The sequence below is a fragment of the Ixodes scapularis genome, unplaced genomic scaffold (genome assembly GCF_016920785.2).
Source record: "Ixodes scapularis isolate PalLabHiFi unplaced genomic scaffold, ASM1692078v2 PGA_scaffold13__105_contigs__length_92229423, whole genome shotgun sequence".
Taxonomy (NCBI): domain Eukaryota; kingdom Metazoa; phylum Arthropoda; class Arachnida; order Ixodida; family Ixodidae; genus Ixodes; species Ixodes scapularis.
In genome coordinates, this window is record NW_024609839.1 from 30386386 (window position 1) to 30399674 (window position 13289).

General features: G+C 48.7%; 1 protein-coding gene across 1 annotated transcript in view; it reads left to right on the forward strand.

Annotated features, from left to right (window-relative positions):
- Positions 1-11775, forward strand: part of LOC115326872 — a 38062-nt gene extending 26287 nt beyond the window's left edge. The window contains exons 5-6 of the mRNA XM_029987801.2: positions 5139-5195; positions 11590-11775. Of these exons, the coding sequence (XP_029843661.2) occupies positions 5139-5195; positions 11590-11775 (243 nt within the window). The remainder of the gene's footprint in view (positions 1-5138; positions 5196-11589) is intronic.
- The last annotated feature ends 1514 nt before the right edge of the window (positions 11776-13289 follow it).

Consider the following 13289-nt stretch of genomic DNA (forward strand, 5'->3'; position numbering starts at 1 on the left):
GAAGGCCGAACCGCTCCCCTTCTAGCGACGAAATGCCTCGGAACGATGCTCTCGGAACAGTACCCAACAACCTGAGCGGAGCCATTGACGGTCTTGACGTGTCGGCATTTGGGAATAACGGAGTGTACTATTCCGCTCCGGTATTCCCAAGCAACGACTTCGTGAGATGAGCCACAAATTATTACAGCCGGAGTTAACCTCATGACGCCTGTTCGGAGGCGCACTGCTCGAGTTCAAATCCACGGCGAAGTTGGTCATTCATCAGGGCTGTGCGAGGGACGTTACTCTCGTTATATATTTCTTGTGGGAATACGGCGCCTTCATCGACCTAGAAGCGAAGAGGTTGACGCTACAAAATCATGCCCTACCGCCGGAGGTACCCAGAGCGAAGTCACTTGCAGTCAGAGTCCTCGCCGACCACGTAAACCTGCCGCCACGATCTCCTGTTTTTGTACCCGTTCGGATCAATGAAGGTTCCTGCTTCGAAGTTCTCCTTGAGGGCAGCATCCAAATGGTTCTAGGAAAAGGAATAGTCGACACAAGAGGTGTAACGAAGATTCACGATGGGCGTGCCATGGTCTTCGTTACAAACTTTCGACAAGAGCCGCAACATCTTACGAGAGGTACCGCCGTGGACCAAATCGAAGAACTCCGGGACGCAGCAGCGATAACTGCACTCTCGGGAGATCCTTCTTCATCTCAGCATCAGAGAACGCCGCCCTCAAAACTTGACATCGACCCAAAGTTTTTTTGCTACAGAATGAACTTCTCGGAGGATTCAGTGAGTTTTTCGCCACGTCCTCAGGGCTCCCACAAACGACGCTAGCGAAGCACCGCATTATCACGAACGACATACTCCCTGTTCAACAGTCGCTGATTCGAGTTTCTTTGAAAAAGAGACAGGCTATTCAACAGCAAGTTCAGGAAATGCTTGTGGAAGACATCGTTCAACCCTCAAGCAGTCCTTGGCCTCTCCAGTTTCACTCGTAAAGGACTGAACTCTAAGGTTCTTAGCGAATTATCGTCAACGGAACGCAATGACCAAGAAAGCCGTGTACCCGTTTCCCCGCAACGACGATACATTGGACCGGCTGCGCCACTTCCTATAATTTTCGTCGATGGACTTATAGATTGGCTATTGGCATAGTAAGGTCGACGACTGCGACCGAGAGAAAACTGCTTTGTCACGCCCGACAGATTGCACAAGTTCAAAGTTACGCCTTTCAGACTTTGTACAGCACTAGCCACCTTCTATCGTGTCATGGACACCATGCTAGCAGATCTGAAATGCCAGAGTTGCCTCGTCTACCTCGATGACGTCGCCATTATTCCACGGTATTTCGACGAACACCTGAAACGCCTTCAGGCCGTGTTTCACGCCATCAAAACCGCTGGACTGCCGCTCAAGCCGTCAAAGTATAGTTTCGCCTGCAGCGAACTTAAGTTCCTGGGTCACGATGTGAGCAACAACGCTGTTCGCACTGACCCCAAGAAGGCGCGTGTCGTGGTAGAATTTTCGCGAAGGCCCTGCCAACATTCTCGGACTTCGTGCATACTATTGGCGGTTTGTTCGAGATTTAGCAAACCTGTCCGTGCCGCTGACACTTCTCGCGAAAGGTGCCGTAAAGTTCGAGTAGACAAAAGAGGAGCAACGGTCCTTCGACAAGCCGAAGCGAAGACTGCGGGCGCCTCCTATCCTCAGACATTTCGACCTATTTGCGGAGACCGGAACTCACGCAGACGCAAGACATACGGGGCTCGGAACATGGCTGGTCTAACTGCAGGAGGGCAGAGATCGAGTAATCGCCCGTGCTGGTCGGACGCTTTCAAAGGCCGAGAGCAATTAATCGACGACCGAGAAGGAACGCCTTGCCGTTTTCCAAGTGATAACCAAGTTCCGCCCATACCTGTACGGGAGCCCGTTCCGAGTGGTCACAAAACACCATTTGCTCTGTTGGCTCGCCAGCATTAAAAACCCGTCAGAAACCTCGTTCGTTGGAGTCTCCAATTGCAAGAATTCGACATGACTGCCGTATATAAGTCTGGCTGCAAGCACAGTGACGCCGACTGTCTCTCGAGAGCCCCCGTCGAGTCAACTCCTGCTAGTATTGCCGACGACGACGGGGAGGTTTTTATCGGTGCCATCAAAATGAGTGACATGGCAGCACTCCAGCAGTGTGACCCTCGATTCCAGGGGCTGATTGAGCACTTGGAGGGCCGAGGAGGCGCAGTCCCCAGTATCTTAGAATCCTGCCAACCTTTGTGCTGGTACAAGCTTTATCTACAAAGTGCTCTTCGGCACCAGCAAGTCAGCGCAGCTATTGGTGATTCCCGGTGACCTTCGCGAAGAAATTTACCTAGCCTACCATGACGATCCTAAAACTGGACACCTTGGATATAGTAGGAAACTCGCCAGGATTCGCGAGGAGTACTACTGGCCAAAGCCCCCTAAGGCTGTTCATTGCTACATCCGATCATGTTATGAGTGTCAACGGCGCAAGAAACCGCCCATCAAGCAGGCGGGACTCGTGCAGCCAATTGCGCCTCCCACCACGCCGTTCCTGCAGATCGGAAGGGATTTGCTTGGACTATTCCCCCTGTCGATGCAAGGCAACTGGTGTATAATCGTGGCAACCGATTACATTACAGGATACGACGAGACGAATGCGCTTCCGGCAGGAACTGCCGTGGAACTCGCCAAGTTCCTTGTCGAGTGCATCGTCCTTCGGCACGGTTCCTCTGAGGTCCTGATCACTGACCGGAAATCATCGTCAATGGCAGAGCTGACGCAAGAAATCCTTCGGCACGGTTCCTCTGAGGTCCTGATCACTGACCGGAAATCATCGTCGATGGCACAGCTGACGCGAGAAATCCTTCGGCTCAGTCACACCAGCCATAATCATCATCCTCACGTCATTGCGATGACGATTACGGTGAGGATGACGTCATCCTCATCGTCACCGATGACGTCACACGTGACGTCACTGGTAACGTCACTGATGACGTCATCAGTGACGATGACGATGAGGATGACGCTAAATTCCCCGCTAAATTTAGCGCAAAAAATTTCCCCACAAAATCTAGCGGAAAAAATTTCCCCGCTAAGTTTAGCGGAAACAATTCCCCCGCTACATCTAGCGAAAAAAGTTTCTCCGCCAAATTTAGCGGAAAAACTTTTTCCGCTAAATCTAGTGTAAAAAAAGTGAAAGCTGCTTACAACTCCCTGTAACGCCGAATTGGAGCGCAGCTCTTGAGGAGGAGGAGGGAAAAGCACTGGGGGGGGGGGGGGGGTTAAACTAACCAGGGGGGGGTCACGTGACCCCCGATGCCGATGATGTAATCACTGAGGTCACTGATGACGTCATCATTGACGATGACGATGCGGGTACCGATGACGTCATTAGTGACGTCACTGATGACTTCACCAGTGATGATGACGATGACGATGCGAATGTCGGTGACGTCATCAGTGACGTCGCTGATGACGTCATCAGTGATGATGACGATGATGATGTGGATGTCGGTAACGTCATCAGTGATGATGACGATGACGATGCGGATGCCGGTGACGTCATCAGTGATGATAACGATGACGATGCGGATGCCGGTGACGTCATCAGTGACGATGACGATGACGATGTGGATGCCGGTGACGACATCAGTGACGTCACTGATGACGTCATCAGTGATGATGACGATGATGATGCGGATGTCGGTAACGTCATCAGTGATGATGACGATGCGGATGCCGGTGACGTCATCAGTGATGATGACGATGACGATGTGGATGCCGGTGACGTCATCAGTGATGATGACGATGACGATGTGGATTCCGGTGACGTCATCAGTGATGATGACGATGACGATGTGGATGCCGGTGACGTCATCAGTGACGATGACGTCATTGGGGGTCACGTGACCTCAGTGAGTCACGTGACTTTGGGGTGTCACGTGACCTCGGGGGGGTCACGTGCCCCCCACGAGGTCACGTGACCCCGGTGGGGGGCTCGCGCGGTGCATTATGGGACATTTCCCATGATGCACCGGGGTCACGTGCCCCCCACGAGGTCACGTGACCCCGGTGAGGGGCTCGCGCGGTGCATTATGGGACATTTCCCATGATGCACCGCGCGGTTACGCCGACGCCGACGCCGACGCCGACGCCAACGCCGACGCCAACGCCGACGCCGACGGCGATGGCGACGCCGACGGCGACGCCGCTCAAGCCGGAAACGGGCCCCTAAGAGCTGCGCTCTAAAAGAGCTGCTCTTGAGGAGGAGGAGGGAAGGGTATTGAGGCTCACGTGTTCTAGGGGGGGTCACGTGACCTCGGGGGGCGGGGGGTCACGTGGCCTGGGGTGTGGTCACGTGACCTCGGCGGGGGTCACATGACCCCCAGGTCACGTGGCCCCCCAGAGAAATTTTTCCGCTAGATTTAGCGGGATATTTTTTCGCTAGATTTAGCGGGAAATTTTTCCGCTAGATTAAGCAGGGAAATTTTTCTGATAGATTTAGCGGGGAAATTTACCTATAATGCACCACGCGGTTACGGCGACACCGCTCAAGCCGGAAACGGGCGCCTAAGAGCTGCTTTTAAATATTCCCCGCTAAAGTTAGGGGAAAAAATTGAACCGCTAAATTCCCGCCAAATTTACACGCGATGCTCTCCCTAAAGATGTGCATTTTCTGCGACTTGCGTTAAGCACACGTTGATTCACACCCATCTTAGTAGTAGGGGACTTTCCATCTTCTCCAGTCAGTACCCTACCCTCCTCCTCCTCAAGAGCTGCGCTCTAATTCGGCGTTACAGGGGATTGTAAATGTCTTTCAATTTTTAGATAATAAACAGCATGCCCGGAACAGTAAAGCCTGGATATTCCGAAAATGTGTGTAGTTTAAAACAGCTAAAAAAAATAAAGAACAACATCTGAGCTCCCTTTCAAGGATTCTATTATTGTATCATGAATTCCATGAAATGAAAGTGCGGAAAACACGGGGAAGAAGGCTGACATGTGCAGGTCTTCATTCCTTTGTGTTCCCCACTTTCACTTCTTAAATATTTATTCCATCATGTTCATTGAAGTTTCTGCCTACCCTGTTGCTCTGAATTGATCTGCAACGTTTCTGTTTGGATTGCAGCGTGCCACCCAGATCCTTTGGCTCGTGTGCTTTCTTGTGCTCTGGTTATGCATTTGGGTGAGTGTTTCTCCGTGACTGGCTGCGACATCTGTATCGGAAAGCTGTAGTACAGTGCCCGGAATACGTCTCCGACTGGTAATTTAGAATCCTATACCGCCATTTTGTTCAAGCTTCAAAAGTTGTCCTATATGGCAACATACGGCATCGGAAGAGCCGGAGTGTTATGATGTCCGATGTTGCGATCCTGGCGCCTGGTCGTAGATGTTCTAGAACAAAATATTGCTGCAGAAACCACTATTTTTGTTTGTCTATGAATTGAATATCATTTGTCTAGGACGACATCAAGGACTACATCTACAGCGACATCAAGAACGACATCAAGGAGGACATCAAGCACGACATCGAGGACGAAATAGAGGACAGCATCAAGAACGACTTCAAGAACAACATCAAGAGCGACATCAAGAACGACATCTAGGACGACATCTAGGACGACATCAAGAGCCACATATCCACTTGGCATTAGACGGCCAGGAAGTCCAAAAAAATCGGCGGGGGGGGGGGGGGGGGGGGGGGGGGTCGCTAAAGAATGCTATAGCATGAAAAGCAAGACTGAGCGCATGTGTCGCTGTCATCGTGACGTCCCACCTCCCGGCTGACAAACCTCCCGTGACTCTTCTAGCAGCAGGAGGGTGACCTGCAGCAGAACAGGCGTCTGCCACATGCACCACCGCCACAGTGACGCCGCCAGGATCGTGGCTGGCGACAATATGACACTTGTATGATGTCATCGGGTGGAAATCGAGGGAGCATTTTTTGGGAGGAGCAAACACACCAGTCGAGCACTTGTTTCATGCGCCATAGCTGTAAGGGAAAAGGGCAAAATGAGCCAGGCACTGACGCTGTTGCGCAGTCTCGGTGGCGTTACTCAGCCGTTCATATTAGGAATGTATGGAATGTGCCCTTAACAAAGGGAGAATTCAGCATAAGTTCAAAACGATAGAGGGCAGTTGAAGTATGTGGAATTCTCCTAGCAACTGTTCTGGTTTCGAGTTTCGACCTTTGTAGCATTTCGGTCTCTTGTGGAAATGGGGCTATGACATCTTGATAACGGTGGAGTCCAGATACCACATTTTTTATCATGTTGCAAATTAACTGAGACTGTGGTAAAAGGGCGGAAACTTTATAGAAGAAAAAGGGCACTGGAGAAGGAAATTCTCGTACTCGGCTATTGTGTTTTCTCGGACGAATTTAAACATCATCAAAACGCACCAGTTCGCCTGTGCACTCAGTTGATTTTTGTTAGCACATTTTATGTAAATATTGCTCTCAATAGACATGACTTTTTGAATCTTTCGGTGTATTTGAATGTGGGTATTTTTTTCTTAATTAGCATGCTGCTTGAATTGTGGATACTACAGAGCGTAACTCCGATAAATACCAAATTTTCAGAAGCCAAACCTGAAAAGATAGCCTCCGCATTTCGCTAAAATCAATTTGAATAACCCGGAACTCTACTTACCCTAAAATGCTGACATCCTCTCAAAATTTATAGATAATTTCTAATATTTTCTTGAGGGCATAAGGGTTAGGGAATTTTCATAGTGTCGGGAAAAACGAGGAACCATGGGAGGTTTTCTAAGGAATTAAAATAGTGGGAGATATACGACGCACCCACATCTGTTCAGCTGACCCTACTGAAAAAAACCATTTGAAATTCAAAAGGGTGGCAAACTGGTAAATCTAACGGGTGCAAACTTGTCGACCCGTTTGGATCAAACGTGATTATGGGATACGGGTAGCCGTTTGAAACGGTACCCGCTCGAAACGGTACCCATTTGATACAGGTGCCCGTCTGATACAGGTGCCCGTTCGACCTTGCACGTGACCACACGTTTGAACGTGCCATTCGAATCGGGAAATTATGCGCTAGCCCTAAACGGGGATCGTCTGGTAGGTTGGTTATCTTAAACTTATTTAAGACGTTTCGAAAATGATAAACCTATTTATAACATGGAGGAAACACGTAGAACAAATGTGCTCATGTAGGTGCTTGCAAATGGACAGGAAAACAGACACAAACGATTGTTTTCAATTCTCCTCAAAGTTTATTACGTCTTCTGTAGACAAGTACAAACGTGCAAGCGATCTGTGAAATGTGAGAGGCACTCTAAGCTTTTATACAACTGAGAAAATAGCAAACCAAACAAGAACCGAGATAATTCTAGACTATGAAGGTAGACTTTCGGGAAATTACTCGCCCGGCTGCCGCGAGAATAGTGGCTGCATAATTATATAGATAATCTGGAAGAGTACGAGTAGAAGAACGGTCAATCGTTGCCAAGAAGTAGGTTGCACCCTACTGAAAAAAACCATTTGAAATTCAAACGGGTGGCAAACTGGTAAATCAAACGGGTGCAAACTTGTCGACCCGTTTGGATCAAACGTGATTATGGGATACGGGTAGCCGTTTGAAACGGTACCCGCTCGAAACGGTACCCATTTGATACAGGTGCCCGTTTGATACGGGTGCCCGTTTGATACAGGTGCCCGTTCGACCTTGCACGTGACCACACGTTTGAACGTGCCATTCGAATCGGGAAATTATGCGCTAGCCCTAAACGGGGATCGTCTGGTAGGTTGGTTATCTTAAACTTATTTAAGACGTTCCGAAACTCATAAAACTATTTATAACATGGAGGAAACACGTAGAACAAATGTACTCACGTAGGTGCTTGCAAATGGACAGGAAAACAGACACAAAAGATTGTTTTCAATTCTCCTCAAAGTTTATTACGTCTTCTATAGACAAGTACAAACGTGCGAGCGATCTGTGGAATGTGAGAGGCACTCTAAGCTTTTATACAACTGAGAAGATAGCAAACCAAACAAGAACCGAGGTAATTCTAGACTATGAAGGTAGACTTTCGGGAAATTATACGCCCGGCTGCCGCGAGAATAGTGGCTGCAAAATTATAGATAATCTGGAAGAGTACGAGTAGGAGAACGGTCAATCGTTGCCAAGAAGTAGGTGGCAGTGCACTTACCTTAAAAATAGCGGACTTGAAAGATGTAATCCGTGATGTTTGTCGACACGGTCAAAGCAAGACAACCACACAAACACAAATGAGAGGGAACGGCTTCTTGGAAGTTTCAACACGATGTGGCACACAAGCTGTCAGTTGCCGAACCCAACCAAACCGCAAGAATTCCTGACTTCTTTGAAGAATTGCTTGTTGCCGATATAGACGTAGGACTTTTTGAACACTGATAGTTTTGGTGCACATCCAATACGTTGTCGAGAGACATCCTAATAAGACCGCAGGGTTAGGCGACAGATCGAAGCAGGTGGACGCGCGAAGTTCGAGCTGGAACTGACAACAAGCAGAAAAAGAAAAAAGCGGCTGCTAGGCGCACCCTTCCGGATCTCGATGCTTATCAGCGTGTAGCTCGCGCGCGGCTTTTCGGGTGACAAGAGAGGAGGGAGGGGGCGAGCACCACAGGGACAGCCCCTTCCCCTCTCCCCAGGCATTCCAGAGAGATGTGTTTTTGTAGCCTCGAAAAAAAAAAAAAAAAAAACACGCGCGCGCGCGCGCGTATTTTAGCGCGTTTGTATTTTGGAAATGGCGGCGGGGCGGCCAGAAGCTCGGCTTGCGCCCGAGCGAAGAAAGTACTCAGCGCGAGCTCGTAGTTTTACTGCTGCAACGGCGGGCGTGCTCTCGCAATGCTCGATGTTCATGCAGCCGCGTGTACGCGTGCTACCTTCGTTGCGTCTTGAATTTAAGTGAAACGGAGCCTAGACGTACATTCTTTCACGCGGTTGCGTCTTCTGCGAGAGAGATTCGAGCTGCATAAGTAAATTGAGGCAAGAAAGATGGACAAAGCTTTAAAGTTCTGTCAAAAATATTGGCTCACCAACGTCGCGCGTTCACGTAAAAAAAAGAAAAAAAAGTGTTAGTTTTAGTTGCAGTATAAGCGGACATCAGCGCAATTGAAATATAAATATAATTACTTGCATTACGCGGACGATCTGAAATCGATGAGCCGGCGCTACCAGCCTTCCGGAAACATTGGCTGCCACGGCTGAAACGCTAGGCGCGCCTACGCCGCCGATCTGTACGTTCAGTATCAAACGGGCTCCGGAGAGCCGTTTGATTAAACCGGTGCAGTTTGCTACATGGTCACCGGTTTGTGCAAACGTGCGACAACTTTGCCCAAACGAGTCGCCCATTTGCCCAGACGAGCGACCCATTTGCCCAGACGAGCGACCCGTTTGCCAAAGGAGTGACCTGTTCGTCCAAATAGGTGACCGTTATGGCTCATAGGGGGGACCCCTTTGAGCCATACGGGCGACCTTTTTGACAAACTGGTGACCGGTATGGTTAAACTGTTACCGGTATGGACCCGTTTGTTTTCATATAGGCGCCAAATGGTTTTTTTCAGTAGGGCAGTGCACTTACCATAAAAATAGCGGACTTGAAAGATGTAATCCGTGATATTTGTCGACACGGTTAAAGCAGGACAACCACACAAACACAAATGAGAGGGTACGACTTCTTGGAAGTTTCAACACGATGTGGCGCACAAGCTGTCAGTTACCGAACCCAACCAAACCGCGAAAATTCCTGACTTCTTTGAAGAATCGCTTGTTGCCGATATAGACGTAGGACTTTTCAAATACTGATAGCCTTGATGCACATCCAATACGTTGTCGAGAGACATCCTAATAAGACCGCAGAGTTAGGCGACAGATCGAAGCAGGTGGACGCGCGAAGTTCGAGCTGGAACTGACAACAAGCAGACACAGAAAAAAGCGGCTGCTAGGCGCACCCTTCCGGATCTCGATGCTTATCAGCGTGTAGCTCGCGCGCGGCTGCGAGTCACGTGACGGGTGACAAGAGAGGAGGGAGGGGGCGAGGACCACAGGGACAGTCCCACTGCCCCTCCCCAGGCATTCCAGTGAGAATCAACGAAGAAAGGTAAAAGCACAGGCGAGCTGGTGTCTCCGGTTTACGATGGAAATTCCAGTGAAATGTGTTGTTGTAACCTCGGAAAAAAAAAAAAAAAAACACGCGCGCGCGCATTTTAGCACGCTCGAACCTTGGAAATGGCGGCGGGGCGGCCAGGAGCTCGGCTTGCGCCCGAGCGAAGAAAGTGCCCAGCGCGAGCTCGTAGTTTGACTGCTGCAACGGCGGGCGTGCTCTCGCAATGCTCGATGTTCTTGCAGCCGCGTGTACGCGTGCTACCTTCGCTGCGTCTTGAAGTGAAGTGAAACAAAGTCTAGACGTACATTCTTTCACGCGGTCGCGTCTTCTGCGAGAGAGATTCGAGCTGAAAAAGTAAATTGATGCAACAAAGATGGACGAAGTTTTGAAGTTCTGTCAAAAATATCGGCTCACCAACGTCGCGCGTTTACGTAAAACAACAACAAAAAAAGGCCATTTCCTCGTTTACCCTGAGGCTGGGTTTTTTTTTGAAGAGCAGAAGTAACAGAAAAAACAGACAGGTCTCAAACTCAGCTACCTGTCTGTTTTTTCTGTTACTTCTGCTCTTCAAAAAAAAAAAACCCAGTCTCAGGGTAAACGACGAAATGGTTGAATTCCACCAGCTAGCCTGTACTTTGACTCTTTTCTCGTAAAAAAAAGTGTTAGTTTTAGTTGCAGTATAAGCGAACATCAGGGCAATTGAAATATAAATATAATTACCTGCATTACGCGGACGATCTGAAATCGATGAACCGGCGCTCACGCCCACGCCGCCGATCTGTACGTTCAGTACTAAACGGGCTCCGGAGAGCCGTTTGATTAAACCGGTACAGTTTGCAACATGGTCACCGGTTTGAGTGAACGTGCGACAACTTTGCCCAAACGAGTCGCCCATTTGCCCAGACGAGCGACCCATTTGCCCAGACGAGCGACCCGTTTGACAAAGGAGTGACCTGTTTGTCCAAATAGGTGACCGTTATGGCTCATACGGGGGACCCCTTTGAGCCATACGGGCGACCCCTTTGACAAACTGGTGACCGGTATGGTTAAAATGTTACCGGTATGGACCCGTTTATTTTCATATAGGCGCCAAATGGTTTTTTTTTTTCAGTAGGGGATATAAAAATGCCAGAATTCTCCATAAAACCAATTCAGGGCACAACCAAACTTTACATTCGTTCTTTAGTAAAAGATGACGGCGTGAACAATTTTTTTGTGCGCCCAATGGTAGAGTGCATCCTGCTACCTAAGCATGTTTTCTGTCAGTGCAATACTACATTCATTATATTTCTGGTTTGATGCCTTCTTTTTTTCTCTTTGAATTGACCAGGGATGACCAGGGAGAGTTTTGGATATTTCGAAGCATAAGAATGGTGGACCCCTTGTATTCATATCGACATAAACATATTTTCGGGTTCCTTGGAGTGGCCCGCTGATTCTTATAACAGAAACTCCTTTCGTTTTAGTGCTACTTCTTCGTGGTGGTGCTGTCCTTTTACAAGCAGCTGGAAAATGCTGCAAACAACCCGGGCATTGGCATGGTGCCTCCGGCTCAGTCTGGCCCTCCTAGCATCTATGTGCCACCTCAGAGCTACAGTCCCGCTGCCCCGACACCCCGGTGCTACTCGGACTCCAAGATGACCCTTGTGTGAAACGCACAAACCTGACTGGTTACTTTTAGAGCGCAGCTCTTAGGCGCCCGCTTCCGGGTTTCACATCGTTGGCGTAACCGTGCTAAATTTAGCGGGAAATTTGACGTCACGTGACGTCGACACCAATTCAATGCCCCGCTAAATTTAGCAGAGAAAATGACGTCACATGACTTGGTGTCACGTCCCCTATAAACAAATTCAGATTCTCCGCTAGATTTAACGGGAAAATTGACGTCACGTGCGGAGGAGAAGGAGGAAGGTTCGGAAGAAGAAGCTGAAAAGAGGTGGAGGAGAGAGGAGGAGGAGGAACGAGGGGAAGGAGGAGAGGGCAGGGAGGAGGAGGAGCGGAATACCCTCCCCTCCTTCAAAAAGAAAAAAAGCAAAAAGCTCTAATTTCGTGTTACAGAGATTTGTAAACGTCTTTACGTTTTTTGTTTGTTTTGTTTTACTGGTAAGTTATTGTAGCTGTCTCCTCTCCCCCCCCCCCCCCCCCCCTTATTCAGTCTTGTGGAACTCTTATTTTTGCACTTTTCCTATAGGATGAGGGATATTTTTGTGTTCTGGTCATTACAACATTGTTCTGAGATTGGCTTGACTTTTGGAATTGGTTTTTTCGCACGGGTGTAAAGGATCGGCAGTTGCTCAAAGTTTTTTTCTGCTGGTTTGGTGTTGTTCTGCTGCCTTGAGGTTCACTGCATGGTGTTATTAGGCCAGCATTTGGCCATAGATGTGATGTCGGCACTCTTGCCTGGCGCCGGGTGTTGGGCTTTGCACAGGGTGAATGAACAAACTCTATTGTACGTGAGACGTTGAATTGGGCCTAGCTTGGTACAAGTGTTGCCATCCTGGTGAACTGTTCTGCTCCTCCAAGATTGAGCAGACTTGGTTAACATTGAAATTACAGAGAAGATGCATGCGAGCTGGTGAACTTTCAACATTATAAAACCCGAGACGTGGGACAAAAGGAGAAGAAACCCTTTTTCTTCTCCTTTTATCCTACGTCTCGGATTTTACAATGTTGATTAACATTATTTGCTGAATTGGGACTCATCTAGATTATACCATCATGGCAATAATACATATGATGTAGAACGCAACTTTACTTTTCTTAATGGAGTTGTAAAACTAGTCCACACAACGCTCGTCGTCTATAAGTGATTCTCGTAGAATTGGCTTTCGATTGAATGTGCAAGTGATGCTAGCAAGCTGTATCTAAAATTCGCCGTTTACCTGCAAACCTGGCTTACTGTACTTTTAAAAAGAGTGCTTGTAGTGGCTACATGAACTGTACTAGGAGAGTAAAAGAGGCTAAGAGGCCCGGACACATACGGCCAAACTTGCACACCCAAGCACAGTTCAGGATGCGCACTTTTTAGAAGCAGGTTTTGTGGGTGCACACAAAATAAGATAGGCTTCTGTGATATATGCCGAAGCCTTCTCTGGTGTTCACTATTTGTAATGTACCGGCCGGTGGCCAGGACAGGGCGTGAGCGGACTCCCGCGCTTTCAAGAGC